The sequence below is a fragment of the Nanorana parkeri genome, unplaced genomic scaffold (assembly GCF_000935625.1).
Source record: "Nanorana parkeri isolate BGI_ZX_2015 unplaced genomic scaffold, ASM93562v1 scaffold1679, whole genome shotgun sequence".
NCBI lineage: Eukaryota > Metazoa > Chordata > Amphibia > Anura > Dicroglossidae > Nanorana > Nanorana parkeri.
This window is the reverse complement of record NW_017307947.1, coordinates 96,390-115,871: the sequence shown is the minus strand read 5'-3', so window position 1 is coordinate 115,871 and position 19,482 is coordinate 96,390. Positions and strand designations below refer to the sequence as shown.

The 19,482-nt window shown below is 46.1% G+C and overlaps 1 protein-coding gene across 1 annotated transcript in view; it reads left to right on the top strand.

Moving 5' to 3' along the window:
- The first annotated feature begins 6 nt into the window (after nt 1-6).
- The window catches only part of LOC108799265 (scavenger receptor cysteine-rich type 1 protein M130-like), a 30,530-nt gene continuing 11,054 nt past the window's right edge, over nt 7-19,482 (top strand). The window contains exons 1-3 of the mRNA XM_018571103.1: nt 7-59; nt 2,893-3,017; nt 17,627-17,771. Of these exons, the coding sequence (XP_018426605.1) occupies nt 8-59; nt 2,893-3,017; nt 17,627-17,771 (322 nt within the window). The 5' untranslated portion in view covers nt 7. The remainder of the gene's footprint in view (nt 60-2,892; nt 3,018-17,626; nt 17,772-19,482) is intronic.

The window sequence follows — 19,482 nt, the reverse complement described above, 5'->3', positions numbered from 1 at the left end:
CCCTGGCATGGAGCTGGCGCTGCCCCTTTCCTGGTATCTGCTCTGCGTTTCCCGGTTTGGTAAGTTTTGTATCCTGTTAAGTTTTGTGTCTCTTCCTCCTCAGCCCCCCTCCTTCCTCCTCCTTCCCTCTCTGTGAGTTTCCTCTCCTCCCCAACCCTATGCTTTCCTGGAGCTTCAGCTGCCGGCTACTCACTAACAGTAGCGGACAGAGGAAGGGATCGTAGATGGGTGCCGCGGGGGGCATAGATGCAACCGTCCCACCCAACGATTCTGTGCAGGATGTGATCAACTCGATTATATATTGGAAAGACATAGACTGCGCCATCGATCGATCGGTCTGGTCGGAATATCGGATGGCGTCGCGTGCTGGCATAAACAATACGATGATATGATCGGATGATCTTATCATGCGTTTTATTTAAAAGATTGTTGCATCAGAACGGGCCGATTGGGGATAAAAACGATATTTCGGGTCTTGTTTTCCATTGATTGATCGATTTCGGTTGTATGGAAGCCATTATGGTTGCCATACACGGAGCGATGATATATACGATCGTATTTTCAATCGATTTGCCGAGTGGGAGAAAAGTTCCGGAAAAGTTTGGACAACACTCACGATCGTATTTTTGTACGATTTGACGACAGGGGTAGAAGTTGCGTTGCCAGTCGTATCTTACAATCTCAGTTAATCAATTGATTGTAACTTTTATTCCAGTTGGCAAATCAATCGGAAACACGATCGATTAAACGCCAACGCGTAAATGACATCGTAAGATGAAATCGGGATCGGAACTTTTCTCCCACTCGGCAACTTGATCGTATATACAATCGCCTTTTGTATGGAGTGATTGCACATATTTTTTGATCCATTTGGCGACTGGGGCAGAAGTTACGGCGCCAATCACATCTTACAATTTCATATCTGCGTCGGTGGTTAATCAAACGTCTGATCGGAACTTTTCTTCCTGTTGGCAAATTTCTCGCAGATGGCAGAAGTTACGGCGCCAATTAATGTCTGCACCGGATAGATAGATGAATAACAGATAGACAGACAGAGCTAGAACGAGAGAGAGAGAGAGAGAGAGAGAGAGAGAGAGAGAGAGAGAGAGAGAGAGAGAGAGCTGAACGATAGATAGATAGATAGATAGATAGATAGATAGATAGATAGATAGATAGATAGAAAACTATAGAGAGAGAATGAGAGAGAGAGAGATAATGAGAGAGATGGAGAGCAAGAGAGAGAGAGAGAGTACGCTAGATAGATAGATAGATAGAGAGAGAGAGAGAGAGAGAGAGAGAGAGTGAGAGAGAGAGAGCGAGAGAGATAATAAGGGAGAGAGAGCGAGATAATAAGGGAGAGAGAGAGAGAACGGTAGAGAGAGAGATAATGAGAGAGAGAACGATAGATAGATAGATAGATAGATAGATAGATAGATAGATAGATAGATAGATAGATAGATAGATAGATAGATAGATTAACCTTCAAAACAGAAATGAATTAGTAAGATGTAATCGACATTGTAATTTTTGCCCCAGTCATCAGATTGAGTAGAGATACCGTCATATGTGCAATTTCTCTATGTGTGGCCCTACACAGAGCAATCATATATCTGGTCGTATTTTCGGTGGAGTATCAATATTATATACAGTATATGATCATTTTTTGATTTATTCGCAGAATGAGAGACGCGATTTAATGGGACGATCTATTACCAGGCAGGAATATAATTGTACGTTGTGATTGAATCGGCCCATTTCCATCCTTTCTGTTGTCATAAATTGTTTAAACAGAAACGCATGAAAAAGCTAATTGATCGGCTTCATACACAACCGTCGTATCGTTTTACCCATTTTTATGCGATCGGATTTTTTCCACCCGGACTGATCATAATCAGAATTGATTGTGTTTGATATAAATCAATCGATTACACATTGTATGTCTTTTCGATAATGAATAGATTTGATCATATGATCTGTTTCCGCGAAGAGGCGCTCGGGCTGATTGTTGCGTGTATGACCACGCCATGGCGTGTACTGGTCACCGTTGTCACCGAGAAAGAAAGGGGAAATCTAAAATGTTCTAGCTAAATGCTTATTGACTCACCGCCTGGCTTCCTGATTGTCCAGCTTCCCGACCAATTAGTAAGCCAGGCAGCAAGTCATTACACGCCGCCCGGTTAACTGATTGGCCATGAAAACCAGCTCAGTGCTCCCTCACAACCAGGTGACGAGGAAGCATGAAGCCGGCTTTCTGGCCAATTAAGAAGCCGGGGGGCGGGTAATAACTTGCTGCCCGGCCTTCTGATTGGCCAGCTTCCCGACCAATCAGGAAGCCAGGCGGTGAGTCATTACACACCGTTCCGGCTTCCTGCTCCCTCGTCACCAAGACATTACCTGCCCCATGGCTTCCTGCTTGGCCGGGAAGCCAGCTCCATGCTCCAGCCCCTAGTGACGAGGGAGCATGCTGCCACCTTCCCAGCCAATCAGGAAGCCGAGCTAGGTGTGTAATGACTCGCTGCCCGGCTTCTTGAAACAGAAAGTTCTGGTATCGGAAGCATTCGACCAAGTACAAGTAATACTCAGTATCGGCACCAATACTAGTATCGGTTTCGGTGCATCCCTAATCATAATATACCAAAATGGAAACATCCAGATATGTGTTCCCTTTCTAAATGATCCGCAGACGTCATAAAGCGCGTCAGAGTTAAAACCATGAAAGTGTTTCTATAACGTTGATCACTATTTCATTTTATGTAAAGCTAGCCCATATTACTTATAATACATTGCTGGGTTTAAAAGCTGTTACTGGCTCTTTCCTTCCTACTCTTTGTTCCTTATAATGAAGGCCTGGCTGATTGACTGATCTGCTGTTCCGTTGTTTCCAATCTTTACCAGGCTTAAGTGGTGCCGCCGAACTGTACAGCACACTGGTGACTTTCCAGAATGAATCCATGGTGGAGAGTGGAGACACATGTCAAGGAATCGTCATCATATTCAGCAATGAGACTGGCAGTCTGGTATGGTTTCCAATGTTCTTTAGTTTTGGGCTAGATGCCGTATGGGTACTAAAAATTGCTGCAAATGAATCGTAGGTCTGGTGTCTACAGCCAAATCTAAAAAAATACTTGATATTAGGTAATTAGCATAATCATGTATGTTACCCGATCCTGCAGTAGACATATCTGGATGGAAAAGCTCTTCAAATTCATTAAGTTTTTCTTGAAAGTTTTCAGCATTACAAAGTTTTTAAGAACAAGTTTTAGTTGTGTGAATTTACGCAGTCCATCACCAAAAACAGAAACACTCCTCCTCGAACACTCTCCATCTACGCTAAACTGTGTGGATGGAGGAATCTCCCGCCGGGCCAAGCTTCAGTATCTTGCTAGTCGGCCCCGCTGGCTCTCAAAATACCTGAACAATCTGATTGGATGCCGGCATTGTTCAGGTGTTTTGACAGCCAACAGGGCTGACTAGCAAGATACTGAAGCTTGGCCCAGTGGGAGATTCCTCCATCCACACAGTTTAGCGTGTTGCACTTTTTAACTACATGGGAATTTATTAAAACTGGAGCAAAGAGAATCTGAAGCAGTTGCCTCTGGCAACCAATCGGCATCTCTCTTCATTTGGCCCAGGTAAGATTTGAAAATGAGAGAGAGAAGCAGATTGGCTGCAGTGGAAATCTGCTTCAGTTTTGATAAATTCCCCCTATGGTGTTAATCAACAGTGGTTCAACTCGGGGAGTGTTGGTGCTATATTGTGCTAAGGAAAGGTGGACAGGTGAGAGAAGAGAAATCTTGTAGTATGGAGTAGAGCCTTAGCCTAAGTAACCTCACAGAGGGATTGATGGATATGAGGAGATGGGGTAAGGTCCAGTGACGGGTAGGTTGTGTGTGGTGATGTGAGTTAAATCAAAAAGATCGAACAAAAAAGCTAAGTTAGAAGATAGGGTCAGGTTGGGGAGAATTTAACGTGAAGAGGAGGCGGAGGGTGGGGATTGGATGGCAAGCTGGGAAATGGGTCCATGTCAACTTGTGTCCCTATGCGGGTTGTTGGTTGTGCTTCAGGGGAAAATCTATGTGTCTGTGGTCAGTTTTAGGATTTTTTAAATCTAACTTGAAGTCTATAAAGCTGAATTCTGATTGGTTGATTAGGACAATGCCTATAATGAGATAATGAGTTATACATAAGGATTTATAGATAAGTGTCAGTGAGGTTTACTTGGTTGCTCAAATAGTTATATTTATTTGTGTGAATGTTTTTGTTCGTGCTTTTCTTTGAGTTTGTGTTTTTTAGCCAGGACTTTGTCAAACTGGCCATACACTTAATTTTTTCTCATTCACCCTCACCTTGCTAAAAAGTGTACATAGGGGAACCCCCCCTCAGCAGGCTATTGTAAAACTCAGCCTCTCTCAACCTAGATGCTGTGGCACCTTGATGTGCCTTCTGGATTCCTCAGGGGTGCCTCAAAATGTTTTGGTAGTGGGACTGTGATGTGAAGTGGGAATGAAGATTGAGGTGAAGTGGGCTCCAGATGTAAAGGGGCAACTCCGATGTGAAAGGGGAGCTACTGATGCAAAGGGTGACTCCAATGTGAAGGGGGCGGGGGAATCTTGATTTGAAAGGGGCACTTTGATGTGAAGGGGGAAACACTCTACTCAAAGCTGGCCATAAATCACTCAAACTTTATCCTGCTAACTCGGTCGAAGTTCATGTGGTCTCATGACCTCTCAGGATCCTTCAATGTTCCTCACGGCAGCCCATACGTTATCTGACACTGTTGCATGTGTAATTTTTCAAACAATTTTTTGACAAAGGAAATTGTAATTGTCTATGGAAAAAATTGTCATGCAGGATATTACATAGTTACATAGTCAGGTTGAAAAAAGACACAAGTCCATTAAGTTCAACCTATAGAGATAAGAGAAAAAACAGAGAAGATTGACCATCTAAAGACTCGGCCACAAGTCTAGTGAGCACCATCTTATTTCTGTAGCTAGCCATAGGATGGGATAGCTTACTTAAAAGAGAACTATGGGGTAAGTGTTTTTCCCCATAGTTTTCTTTAGGGTTACGGGAGGACATATACTAACCTCCTCCCGTGACCCAAAGCTCAATATATTGCAGGCTATTGCCTGCTATATACTGAGAGCGGCACAGCTGGGACAGATCCCGACAATGCTGTCGAGATCCACCCAGCTGTGTGAGTGACAGCAGGCTCTGCCTATCTAGAGGCAGAGGCAGCTGTGCCCGCCTCTTCCCCTCTTCCACTCAGCGCTGGAGGATTGGAGAGGGGAGGGGGGTATCCCTGCGGAGAGTGGTGACTGGCAGTCACCACTCACTTTAGGGAGGCGATCGGCAAGTGAGCGGATCGACTGCATTTTTCTGCTCACTTCCCGATTGATAGAGCTGACCTGTGGCAGCTTCTTTGTCACACGTCGGCTCTAACTATGAGGATGAGTGGAAATCACTCACTTCATAGTCCTCCTTTAATGTATTCCTAAACATTTCCCTACAAACTGTTGGAGAATAGAACCCAGAACAGTGAAGCACAATGCATGTTATACTATTCCACAAAAAACAATGGACTTTGCCATCCAAATCTTGAGCGCAGGACCTAGTCCTGGTCATTTATTAAAAGATTCTCCAGTTTATTTATACTGTTCTGATCTGTAATGAGGAAATCCCCCTAATGTAAGATCCAATGATGGATGGATTTAGGGCAGATACTTGTCTTGTGTACCGTCTTAAGTGGTGAGAACGGGAACATTCCGCAGACAATATAAAAGGTCTTGTGGTCCTCTAATAAATAAGGAATGTAAACTAAAAATAGTTTACTTTAGTACTAAGTGGATGTCTAATCCCGGGACTAACTTACTAAAGCCCAAATTACTTTTCATCAAGAATCCTGTTTGCCAGCTACTTTAAAAATTACATATATATCCTTTTCATGTCCTTAAACGGTGAAAACAATTTTGCCTCATCATCTGCTAAATTTGGATATTTTAGCTCACTGTAAAACCTCAGTCACAGTCAAAACGTTTTTGTTTTGTTCTGGATAGAGTGGGGAAGCATTAGAATTTCATATAATGTTGCTGTCTGTGATGTCATTGGGGATGTATTTGTCCTGGTGATGCTAGGCAGTGGCATCACAAGGGGGGCGCGGCCCGCACTCGGTGCCACCATTGGAGGGGGGACACCAAAATGATTGACAGTCATTTTGGTGTCACTCCCTATGAAAAGTCAGTCACTCGGTCATGGACTGAGAGCCCGACAGTGTCAGGAGAGAGGAGGGGACCCGGCAGCATACCTCATCCTGCCGGGTGAACGTCCCCTCCTCTCTCTGCCGGTGTCCATCACCAAGATGGCCACCAGCAAATGTCAATAAGATGAACGTGCTTGCGTTGCGACATCACGCGCATACGCGATGACATCACGGCGAGGTGTCATCCAGACATGGGACGCCCCTGATGCTAGGTAAATAAAAAAACTGTCCCCTGGACAGGAAGACACAGACAGGAAGTAAAAAACTTGATAAAGATTCTAACGCTTTGTCACTTTGGTAAAAAAGGGTTGTTGCTGCTGAGCTGTGTCTGTTCTAATTACATATTTTTGCCCATCACCTGTCTGGACGTCTACCGGTATTGGAAGGTTGATTGTGTACCATGGGCCAGAAAGAGACTTTATTTTAAAATAATTTCCAAATATATGGCATGGTCAAAAGATTATGGACACCTGACCATCACGCCTACTATATGGCCATAAGTATGTGGACACCCTTCAAATTATTCAATTCGGTAGACAGACAATTTAGACATTTGTCCAACATTGTGACAGTTTGGGGATGGCCCATAGACACGTAAGCTGCAAAAAAAATTGGTTCAGTTCGGATATTTTGTTATTTCGGGATTCGGGTCCAAAATTTAATTCGGTTCGGAGTATCGGATTCGGACGAAATCTGAATTTGCGTTAGTTTCGGATGAATTTACGAACTGATATTCGTTTGCGACTACCACAGAAAACCATATACAGATATTAATATTAAAGCTGAAGCTCCTAGATCCGAATGGCATTCGGAAGTCTGAATTTCCGAATAGCATTCGGGAGCTCCCAAAAGCAACATGGGTCTGGGATACATATACATACATAATATGAGCTGAGGCTTCCAGAAATGAATGGAGCTCCTGAATGCTATTTGGAAATTCGTACTCCATTTGGGTTTTGGAGCATCAGCTTTAGTATTATGTATACATAATTAGTATTCTGTAGTACGAACGAACATTCGTTGCGGCAACATTGGGAACCATCTATACATCAAAGTAAAGCTGAGGCTCCCAGACCCGAATAGCATTCGGGAGCTCCGAATGCAATTCAGAAGTTCGTAAACGGAAATTTGGATTCGGATACATTCAGATGCATTGGGATTTAGAAATTCGGATGTGTCCGAATGTCCGAATTTTGGAAAATCCATACGAATTTTGATTCGGAACTAAACGAATCGCACATGTCTAATGGGCCGTTTCTGTTCCTGCATGACTGTAGACCTGTGCGCAAATCTAGGTCCATAAAAACATTCTTCGATGAGTTTAATGTGCAGGAACTCAAATAGCCGGCACAGAGCCCTGACTTCAACCCTACTGAGCACATTTGGAAACATCCAAAATCAGTACCTGACCTCCCAAATGCTATTTTGGCTGAATTGGTACATATTTCCACAAATACACTTCAAAATCTTATGACAAGCCTTCCCAGATGAGCGAAGGCTGTTGTAATCACAAAGCGTAAGCAAACTCTCATGGTTGCCCATGGATTTGGAATAGAATGTCCAATCAGCTCATAGGTGCCCAGAAACTCTTGACCATGTAGTGTATGGGGTTCAGGTAGTGAAAGTCACTGGGCCTCAAGTTAGTAAGTAAAGAATGCTTCAGATGCTTACTTGCTTGAGGTAAGCTGGTAAACATATTGTTACCGACAGCAACCAATAACCCTCTCCCTTTCATTTAGCAATATGGTGACTTGCACATAAAAGCAATACCGTGATTGGTTTCTAGGGTCAATAGTTCTTACTCCAGACTGTTTAATGCTTGTGGAACAAGTAGAGGTAAGGCGCTGGAGTCAAATAATCAAAAGATAGGTCAAAACGTAATAAAGCACAATGGCTCCAGTAATGCCCCTCTCAAACAAGGGGGCACAGAACTGAAGATTTACTTATATGAAGTCCAATGAGAGTGCAAAAGAAGTGCAAGTGAGAGTGCAAAAACTTTTAATAATAGAATTGGTTTCACAAACCACAAAACAGAACATAAAGGCACGACCCTGGTTGGGTTCTAAGGTCAGCAGTCCATACTACCAGATATTGTTTATGCTTGTGGCCCTGTGTGGTTATGTTTCCCCTGTTATTGCTAAGGCCGGTCCTTGGGAAACTGCTGCGGCTTTATGCGGATGTAAATTCAAAAGTGAAAACCTACAAAATAATAAAAACTAAATAACAATATTGCCACATTGACAATTGCTTGAATTTGTAGGACATGAATCTCTTGCTATTTTCCCAGGCCTTGCGTAATTGAAAAGGACAAGAATAGAGTTTTCACTACTCATATATGCGCGCACACACACTGTTTGGATGTGAATAGAATTTTCCATCCTCTCTTTCACATTTGACAATTTCCTCTTTCACCTCAGTTTCCTCCAGATCTTATCAGCCAAGTCGTGTTAACTGCCTGCTATTTTTGGTGTCCATTATTGCTATTCTTAGCTGCAACTGGTACGTGATACAATGAAAGGTGCCTTGAAACTGGGTCTGTCCTCTCCACTTTTCGGACATGTAACGTGTGTCACATCTGAGCTTGGCCTCCTTACACATTCCTGCTCCATGCACCTCTCCACCATGTTTGTCCTTACACAGACTCCTATTTACTGTCAACAATGCATCACGGAAAAACATAATCCCCAGTGTCTTACTGAGATGGTCGTATTATGTTCTAGTATGTCTGACTATTATACAGGATTTATTATTATTATTATACAGGATTTATATAGTGCCAACAGTTTGTGCAGCGCTCAACAATATAAAGGAAACAGTACAATTACAATACAAATCAAGACAAGAAGGTTAGCAGAAGGTTAGCAGGGCCCTGCACGTGAGAGCTTACAATCTAAAATGTCACCATTATACAGCCATGCCTTTCATCTTGAACTCAGCTGGGCTGAGTTCAAGATGATAGACATACATGTCGGTGTCAGGACTGGTTGCAGACACCTTGGTCAGAGTATATAGTGGCGAGTAGCCTTGACTTTCCCATAAGGCAATATACGCCTACCGGTACTTGGATGCCCCCAGGACTTGGACTATACGCTCTGGCTGTAAATGTCGCAGGCGGCCCCCAGGAACAAAGGAGTAGTACTGAGTGATGACGAGGTACAAGACAAATGGAACACAAGATAGAAGACAGAAACAGGTAACAAGATACAAGACAAGACTATGATACAGAAACAAGACAGGACTAGGATACAAGACAGGAACAGATTCAAGAGACAAGACTATGATACAGATCAAGATAAAAACAAGGCAAGTCTAGGATTCAAGAAATACACGAGCAGGGTACAGGCTTGAGTAGACGGGACTAGACTGGGATAGACTGAACTATTACAAGCCCAGTACGCCTCCTGTGACTCACCTCCCCTCCCACCGCCTGTTACTATGGACGCGGACCGGGAGTGGAGGTGAGTCACCGGAGCCGCCCCCTCACTCAGAAGCCCGTGTCTGAACACCGGGACCGTGCACTGCCCCATATTGCAGGACCGAACCCCACTGAGGCTGTGGGGGTGCCCAGAACCGGACCCCACTGGGCCCCCCCACAGCCTCAGGCCTCGGTGCCCCAGCGGTAGTTCCGCCACTGATCCCTACCCAGAACCCTTGGCTTGTAATGCTTAAATAAAGCGCCACTAACCAACCCCCAGGCTGTGAGGGGCGTGTAGCCAGGCTGATTCCCCTGATCAGTCCGCAGCTGACTAGACTGGATCAAACGAGCCCAGGTCACACCAATCGGGCAGGCAAGGTACAAAGGGATGAGGCAGAGGCAAAGTCCAGTAACGATCCAAGGTCAGGGGCAGGCAGCAAACAAGAATTGTCAAGAACAAATCCGTGTCAGAAGTCTGGCAATACAAGGCAAGGAATCACAGGAACACAGGGGAGCTGAAATACAATCCAGCAATTTGGAGGCAGGCAGGCTGGGTTTAAATAGTGTGATCCATCAGCACATTGTGTCAATGCCTGTGTGCCGTTTGGCGAGTTTTTTCACGGCCAATCCGTGGCACATGCGCGCAAGTGCCCCTTTTCCAATGGTATGGAAACCGGGACTCCGCATGCGCACTAACAGAAGGTCTCCGACAAAAAGTATATTAAAAAGAAACTTTAACGTCTTTAATCTAGTTAGACAAATCAAGCAAGTTTCCAAATTTACCCTTCACGCTTTTCCCTTTGTCTTGTCCCGGGATCATGATGTTTTCTTCCAATTCAAATTTCCTTCTAATTTTTTTTTTTTACAAAGGAACCTGCAGATAAAAGGCTCTTTGGATATGATGCAAAATGATCTGAAAGATACAAACTCTTACAAAGGAGGGTACTAAAAGGATATACCCTCAGACCTTTTTACACCCCAAGTACTGCTTAGGACACCTCATACTGTTGATCCAGCCTCATTCACCTGTTCACCGATGCAGTCATTCACTGTGCTGTGTATCACAACTTCTAATTGTGCTTTCTTAGAATAGCCCATTATTGACTGGGCACAGCAGAGCACATCACTGGTGCCTGATGTTGAACACCACGGCTATAGCAGGAGGTGGACATTATCCAGACAGCAGGAAACTGCCATATATGGAACTGAGGGGGTTTGTTGCGAACATACAACGCTATTGATCGCCGGGCCATCTGCTGTGTTTGGCGCAGGAATTGTAGATAAGAAATAATTTGCCCTGTGAGATGATCGTGTCTGGCTGATTACATTTATATATTGGCCTTCCCATTTGGGCCGCCATTGAGATAGAGGAACTAATTGCTGAGGTTTTGTCAGAGGACACGGACAGGATATTAAATACTGATAGAGAGCAGAGGGAGGTGTAGAGTGGAAAGGAATCAATCACTGCAAATCCTGAAATGTAATTTATGTATTTACGCAATGTGCACCTTTTGCTGCTCATGATAGTCGTTTTACATCACCGAGGAAATTAAAGAGCGAGCCCACTCATTGGCTGACTGTCAATATTACCAGACAGACTTTTATAGCATTGGCTATTATCAGAAATGAGGTTAGTACTAATCATACAGTGGTGAATTAAAGATAGATCCTCAAATCATCTCTGAATTGGTGCTGACACTGTCCTTCCTTCTGGAGGGGGGCTACTTTTGTTCACCATGGTCCTTGTGTGTGTTGTAAAGTAGTCAATGATCCAAGCTCACTCCCGGGATGGACTACAATCTCATGTTTAGTTTACTCATTTGTATTGAGATGGTAGTCCATCACAGGAGTGAGCTTGGAGCGGTGACTACTCTACTATACACACACAGGGACCATGTGGAACAAAAGTAGCCACCCTCCAGAAGGAAGGACAGTGTCAGCACCAATTCAGAGATGATTTGAGTATCTACAGCCGAGTGATACACAAATAAGAGACATTTTTAATAGATGAAATAGTATGAAATGCTTAATTTGTCCAAACATGACTCCAACTCTCTCAGCCCGGCTTCACTGAACTTGCTCTCCAATACAAGATCACAAAGGATAGCATAGACTCCTGCCACTGTCCATCTACTAGCTTGGTGAATTGAGGAGGGAGGGGAGAGGAAGGAGGAGTGGGGAGCAGTGCAGAGTGCAAAGGGGAGTGTCTTGCCCTGCTCTTTCTGTGTATTGTGGAGACACACAGTTTACTAGCTGTCAGGGTTTTTTACCCTTCCTTGTCCAGTAGCTTGCAGCATGACTTGTAGTGTTTCTGACACTGTTGTTCCTCTTTGGTGCCCTCTTATGTCCAAACCCACAAACATCATCATTGTGCTGCTACTGGCAAAATTCATGATGATGCAAGCACCAGCTCACTATTTATCCTCCACCTTGTCCATTTAGTCTCCGTCCTTGCATTTGTTCTGATCTACCAAGTGCTCTGCAGTTGTTCTTGTTCTCCGTGTATGACCCTGGCTCTGGCTTACTGATCTCCTGCTTCCTGACTTTGGCTATTACCTCTTTTCATCCTGCTCTCTGACTTGGTTTGGGTGACTACCTGTTTTAGCATCTGACCTCTGGCTTGGCACTGATGACATCCTGGACTTTCTCCATTGTTTTTTGCCATTTAGGTTTATTGTTGATTTCAATAAACTTCTTTTATTTTTTTTAAACTGCAATTAAGTTTTAGTCTGCCACAACTGCAGATTAATTTTGGCATTGAAAAAAAGCAAAAAGCAAGAAAAGACATGCTCCAGGTGGTTCCCCAACACTAGCACACACAAGGGTGGCTCCATAGGACCCTGCAAGGAAGAGGAGACACCCTAATACAGGATACCAGGACCAGTACTCAGGGGACCAGCTGATTCTGCAGGAAACTAAATCTATTAAACATCAAGCAGCAGCATTCATTGTGAGTGATTTTATCAGCATTTGAAATAACTTAAACATTTTGACTTTAATATCACTTTAAGGTACTTGAATGCATTTTTAAGATTTGACTTCAGAGTTTAGTGTCACTTTAAAGGAGCAGAAATGGCGTCTGGGTGAATGCCGCTTTCACATTGCAGCCCTATAAGTTTAATCCCCAGAGGTTTAAAGCATCACTCAGCCATTGCGTACACAACATATCTACTTGCCCTGTGATAGGAAACCCTTTCATAGATTGTGGTTCTCTGAACCATGTGGCTGCCTATTTTGAAGATGATTTGTGGCACGTGCGCGAAAACCTGGAATATCACAAATTTTTATTTGGCTCCCTATTTCTGTGCCCTATAAACTGATTCCTGTGCTAAAATGCAGCACGGATATCAGCCGTGGACATGCGCCTGGTCCAACCAGGTGCAGATCTGCACATCGGGCTGACTCCGTGACTGGAGAAGCTGCACATCGGGCTGACTCTGTGATGGGAGAAGCTGCACACCGGGCTGACTCCGTGATGGGAGAAGCTGCACATCGGGCTGACTCCGTGAAGAGAGAAGCTGCACATCGGGCTGACTCCGTGACGGGAGAAGCTGCACACCGGGCTGACTCCGTGACGGGGGAAGCTGCACATCAAGCTGACTCTGTGATGGGAGAACAGCTGCACACAGGGCTGACGCCATGACAGGAGAAGCTGCACATTGGGCTGACTCAGTGATGGGAGAAGCTGCACACCGGGCTGAATCCGTGATGAGAAAAGCTGCACATCGAGCAGACTCCGTGATGGGAGAACCTGCACAACGGTTCTCTCTAAGGCTAGGTTCACACCTGCTCGATCCGTGACAGCGCGGCAATAATGCACGAAACTGCGCAGATTGCCGTGCAGTCACGGAGTTGCCTACCACCGCCAGCCATTTTTTTCCAATGGAACCCGAGTTGCGCTGGGCGCATTGAGCAGCTTCCCGCTTGTGCAATCCAACACGATCGCAGCCAAAACAGTTGTATGGCGCAAAAAAAGGTACATGTACCTTTTTTCCGCGATTGCCACGCGGATGTAACCCCATTGAAGTAAATCGGGCCGCGCAGCAACTGCACACGATCGCGCGGTCCTGGAATGCGTGTCCTGGATTGCCGAGGTCTGCACCAGCCCTAAATGTGTCTGCATGGACACTCAACTGGGAGAGCAGGCAGCTCTGCTCCCTGCACTTCTTTTTCCTGCCTGGCGATCACTTCCTGATCGTGGGGGGAGAGAGGAAAGCCAGTGAGACAATGAGCTGCACAGTGACAGCACGCCGGCTGTGCACTGTCACTGTGAAATATGCACATAATAAACACAAGTCCCAGGGGGACCTCTGTTTATCACACACAAGCATACATGGCACCAGGTAAAGTTTATCAGGCCCAATATGCTAAGTTTAATCATAAAAATAGGGACTACATTCCTGCAACCCTCATAAATGACATATATTGTATATAGCTATTGTCTCAATAAGGAGTAGAAGGTTACCTGTTGATCCTGCCAGTCCCATTGTATAGAAAGCCCTTCCTGTTTGTACCTGACCATGATAAGCACAGAAGCAAATCCATTCAAGCGTGGTCAGTTTGCGTCCCTGCTTCCTCCCTAAGGGCCCAGTCACACCATAAAAAGTGCGTTCCAGAGCCTTCGGCCTCTGGAACACAACCTGGCCGGCTTACTGGCCAGCCACGACCCCCACCCGCGGTGCGATCACCGGCACCCGAACACGTGCCACATTATTGCCTGTGTTCCGGTCCTGTGAGATCTGCAAAAAGTAGTGCATGCAGCATTTTTTGCAGATCTCACTGGACCAGAACGCAGGCACCAACGTGCCATGCGTTCGGATGCCGACGAGAGCACTGTGGGCGGGGCTGTGGTGCCATTGACTTCAATGCACCACCACGCCCCCTCCCGCCCATAAACAAAGTAAGCCGGTTTGGGTCCCAGTGCGTTCTAGAGGCCGGACGCTCTGGAACACACTCTTTATGGTGTGACTGGGCCCTTAGGGAGGAAGCAGGGACGCAAACTGACCACGCTCGAATGGATTTGCTTCTGTGCTTATCATGATCAGGGGGACTGGTAGGATCAACAGGTATCCTTCTACTCCTTATTACTTACGCACTCTTTATGGTGTGACTGGGCCCTAAGGCCCCGTTCTTACCAGGGTATAGTGAGGACGCATGCCGCGTTCATGCACATCCTGATGCATGCGAATGTGTGGGTGAAAAAAAGGTATTTCTAATTTTTTTATTAAAGGAGAACTATGGGGTTAAGTCTTTTCCCCATAGTTCTTCTTAGGGTAAGGGGAGGACACAAACTAGCTCTATCTTCCGCTTAAAAGCCATCACTCAGTTTTTTCACATACTTTATTTATTAGCATTTGTGATCACACATCCACATTTAGTATATACACATTAGTTTTTTTTTATATAGATTGTGTTCATTTAATTGTATTATCACCTTTCACCACATCGATTTATATAAACTATTGTTTTGATGATATATCACGGACAAACCAAATAGATTTTGAACCGAGCGCAACATACAAGCCTTCCATTTTACATCTATACATACATTGTTGCGGCTGGTGCCGACATACCTACTTCCAGCGCAAACTATTTTGTTTAATATATTTGGCTCTTGGGAGGAGTTATGCAAATATCAATATACCTTGAAGGGTGGATATTAGCCTAGAGTAGTAAAGGTAAGCAGGCAGGGTGTACTTGCATGCAGAGCACCCGAGGCAACGTCAGCATAGGACGCTGACCCTCTGTGATTGAAAGAACTGAAATCCAATGAATGAAAGGGGCGGGGCAGGGACAGTCAGGCGGGGGAAGAAAAAGCTAGATGATGCTGGACGTCCTCCATCCAGGAAATGAGGCAGGTTCTATTTGACTTGCTGCAACTTCTAATGCACATTGTGAGAAGCTCGCAGTGTACAGTGAGATCAGAGGAAGCCATGTCAGTCCAGGAGAGGAGCCAGTACAACTGTGCAAGACAGAAGTGGAGGCTAGAGCAGTGGCGGAACTACCGCCGGTGCAGCCGCCCGGGGCCCAAGACGGTTGGGGGCCCAGTAAGATCCGGAGATTGCAAGCATGTGGGCAGAGGGGACTGAGGGGGGCACCCTTGGAAAACGGCCGCCGCAGCGGCAGTCACTCTTCTCGGCTCTCTCCTCTCATTGAGAGGAAAGAGACGAGAAGAGTGATCGCCACTCTCGATCACTGAAGCGGGCACATCACGGCGGAACTACTGCGGGTTGTACCAGAGCCCCCGGGCTGGGGGGCCCAGTGGGGACTGGTCCTGGGCACCCCCGCCCTTGGTGGAATATTGTTTAGTCCAGGGAACTGGGGCCGACGGGCTTCTCAGCAAGGGGGCCGGTCACCGCTCCTCTCCCGGCCGCATCCCTAGTAACAGGCGGCGAGAGGAGAGTGTGCCTGTGTTACATGCCCCGCCCCCTGCACACTGTGTGGCCGGGATGCTGTTGGGTTTCGTGAAACTTCCAACGTCGACCTCTCCAACTCGTACAGGGTAAGTCGATATAGAGGATTGAATGGCTGTGAGGGGGACGATTGTGCTGCCGGGGGTCTTGTTGGAAGGGGTGGGGGGTTCCCTATTAGAATCTGTTTCTCTGATTAAATGATTACAGTTGTCTTCTATCCAGCAATAGGTTTTAAGCCTGGACAAAGTATTGCACTTTCTGTGACACAGCCACCATTAACTCCGCACAGACCACCTGAGAATCGCACAGCCACCATTAACCCCACACAGACAACCTGAGAGCCACGCAGCCACCATAAACACCACACAGACCACCGGAGAGCCGCGCAGCCACCATAAACACCACACAGACAACCTGAGAGCCACGCAACCACCATAAACACCACACAGACAACCTGAGAACCGCACAGCCATCATTAACCCCGCACAGACCATTGGAGAACCGCGCAGCCGCTATTAACTCTCCAGAGACCACCTGAGAGCCACGCAGCCACCATAAACTCCACACACACCACCTGAGAACCGCACACCCACCATTAACCCCGCACAGATCGTTGGAGAACCGCGCAGCCGCTATTAACTCTCCAGAGACCACCTGAGAGCCACGCAGCCACCATAAACTCCACACACACCACCTGAGAACCGCACACCCACCATTAACCCCGCACAGATCGTTGGAGAACCGCGCAGCCGCTATTAACTCTCCAGAGACCACCTGAGAGCCACGCAGCCACCATAAACTCCACACACACCACCTGAGAACCGCACACCCACCATTAACCCCGCACAGATCGTTGGAGAACCGCGCAGCCGCTATTAACTCTCCAGAGACCACCTGAGAGCCACGCAGCCACCATAAACTCCACACACACCACCTGAGAACCGCACACCCACCATTAACCCCGCACAGATCGTTGGAGAACCGCGCAGCCGCTATTAACTCTCCAGAGACCACCTGAGAGCCACGCAGCCACCATAAACTCCACACACACCACCTGAGAACCGCACACCCACCATTAACCCCGCACAGATCGTTGGAGAACCGCGCAGCCGCTATTAACTCTCCAGAGACCACCTGAGAGCCACGCAGCCACCATAAACTCCGCACACACCACCTGAGAACCGCACAGCCACCATTAACCCCACACAGACCACCGGAGAGCCGCGCAGCCACTATAAACACCACACAGACAACCTGAGAGCCGCGCAGCCACCATAAACTCCGCACAGACAACCTGAGAGCCACACACCCATCATTAACCCCGCACAGATCGTTGGAGAGCCGCCCAGCCGCTATTAACTCTGCAGAGACCACCTGAGAGCCACACAGCCAGCAAAAACGCTCCGCACAGACCGCCTGAGTGTTTAATCAGCAATTGCCTTTTAAAAAAAAATAAAATACTGGGCTGGAGGTCAGGTATAAGACTGAATGGGGGGCCGGAGGTCAGATTTAATGACTCTATGTATTTGTACTCAGGTGTGTGATGACCAATGGAGTGTGGAGTCTCCGCTCGCTCACGTGGTGTGCAAAGAATCTGGCTGTGGGACACCAAACACAACATTGGTACTGAAATCCCTACCGCAAGGATCATTAGAAGCTGTTCAAGGAGTACACTGCACAGGTATGATTGGATCCCTTCTCATATCGGGTCACTAAAAATGTTTTATACGTATTTAAAGCACACCTGTGTCCAAACCATTATTTGTATTTAAAGTAGCAAGAAAGTCTCTCTCTCTCTCTCTCTCTCTCGCTCTCTCTCTCTCTCTCTCTCTCTCTCCATATATTTCATAGTTACTATAGAACAACCTTAAGTTTTAAGGTGGAATATTTAGGGTTATACCATGATTTACCTTCACTGACCACTAGAGGGTGGATGATGGTAATTACAGTCACTGACCACTAGAGTGTGGATGATGGTAATTACAGTCACTGACCACTAGAGGGTGGATGATGGTAATTACAGTCACTGACCACTAGAGGGTGGATGGTGATTACAGTCACTGACCACTAGAGGGAGGATGGGGATTACAGTCACTGACCACTAGAGGGAGGATGGGGATTACAGTCACTGACCACTAGAGGGAGGATGGGGATTACAGTCACTGACCACTAGAGGGAGGATGGTAATTAAAGTAATTGAGAACTAGAGGGAGGATGGTGATTACAGTCACTGACCACTAGAGGGAGGATGGGGATTACAGTCACTGACCACTAGAGGGATGATGGTGATTACAGTCACTGACCACTAGAGGGAGGATGGGGATTACAGTCACTGACCACTAGAGGGAGGATGGGGATTACAGTCACTGACCACTAGAGGGAGTATGGGGATTACAGTCACTGACCACTAGAGGGAGGATGATGGGGATTACAGTCACTGACCACTAGAGTGAGGATGATGGTGATTACAGTCACTGACCACTAGAGGGAGGATGATGGTGATTACAGTCACTGACCACTAAAGGGAGGATGGTCATTTACAGTCACTGACCACTAGACGGAGGATGGTAATTACTGTCAATTACCACTAGAGAGAAGTACCTGCTGCTGCTGCCTCTGGTGGTCATTGGGAAGGGTTAAAGTGACACTAAACTCAGGAGTTAAATCTTAAAAATACATTCAAGAACCTTAACTATTAAAAAAAATGTATCTTATTTGTGTATCACCCGGCTGTAGATCCTCAAATCATCTCTGAATTGGTGCTGACACTGTCCTTCCTTCTGGAGGAGGGCTACTTTTGTTCCCCATGGTCCCTGTGTGTGTTGTAAAGTGGTCACCGCTCCAAGCTCGCTCCTGTAATGGACTAAAATCTCAATACAAATCAGTAAACTAAACATGAGATTGTAGTCCATCACGGGAGTGAGCTTGGTTCGGTGACTACTTTACAACACACACAGGGACCATGGGGAACAAAAGTAGCCCCCCTCCAGAAGGAAGGACAGTGTCAGCACCAATTCAGAGATGATTGGAGGATCTCCAGCCGAGTGATACACAAATAAGATACATTTTTGTTAATAGTTAATGGACTTGAATGCATTTTTAAGATTTAACTCCTGAGTTTAGTGTCACTTTAACTGCTCATATTTCTCAATCCCCCGGCTGCTATACTAGTGCCCGCAGTCTCTTCTCTGTGCTCTGGCAGTCGAAACCCTGCTGATGTGATCATGTTTAATACGATCCATTCACCTGTATTCAATTTGAGGACGCCAAGGGACAAACCACATCTGGAGCAGAAGAGGGAAGAGGTGAGAATTCACTGCCGCAGAAGTGAGGATCAGGTGCGTATATCTTCTATCCAGAGAAAACTGAGCAGTTAACCCTTGCAGTGGGGA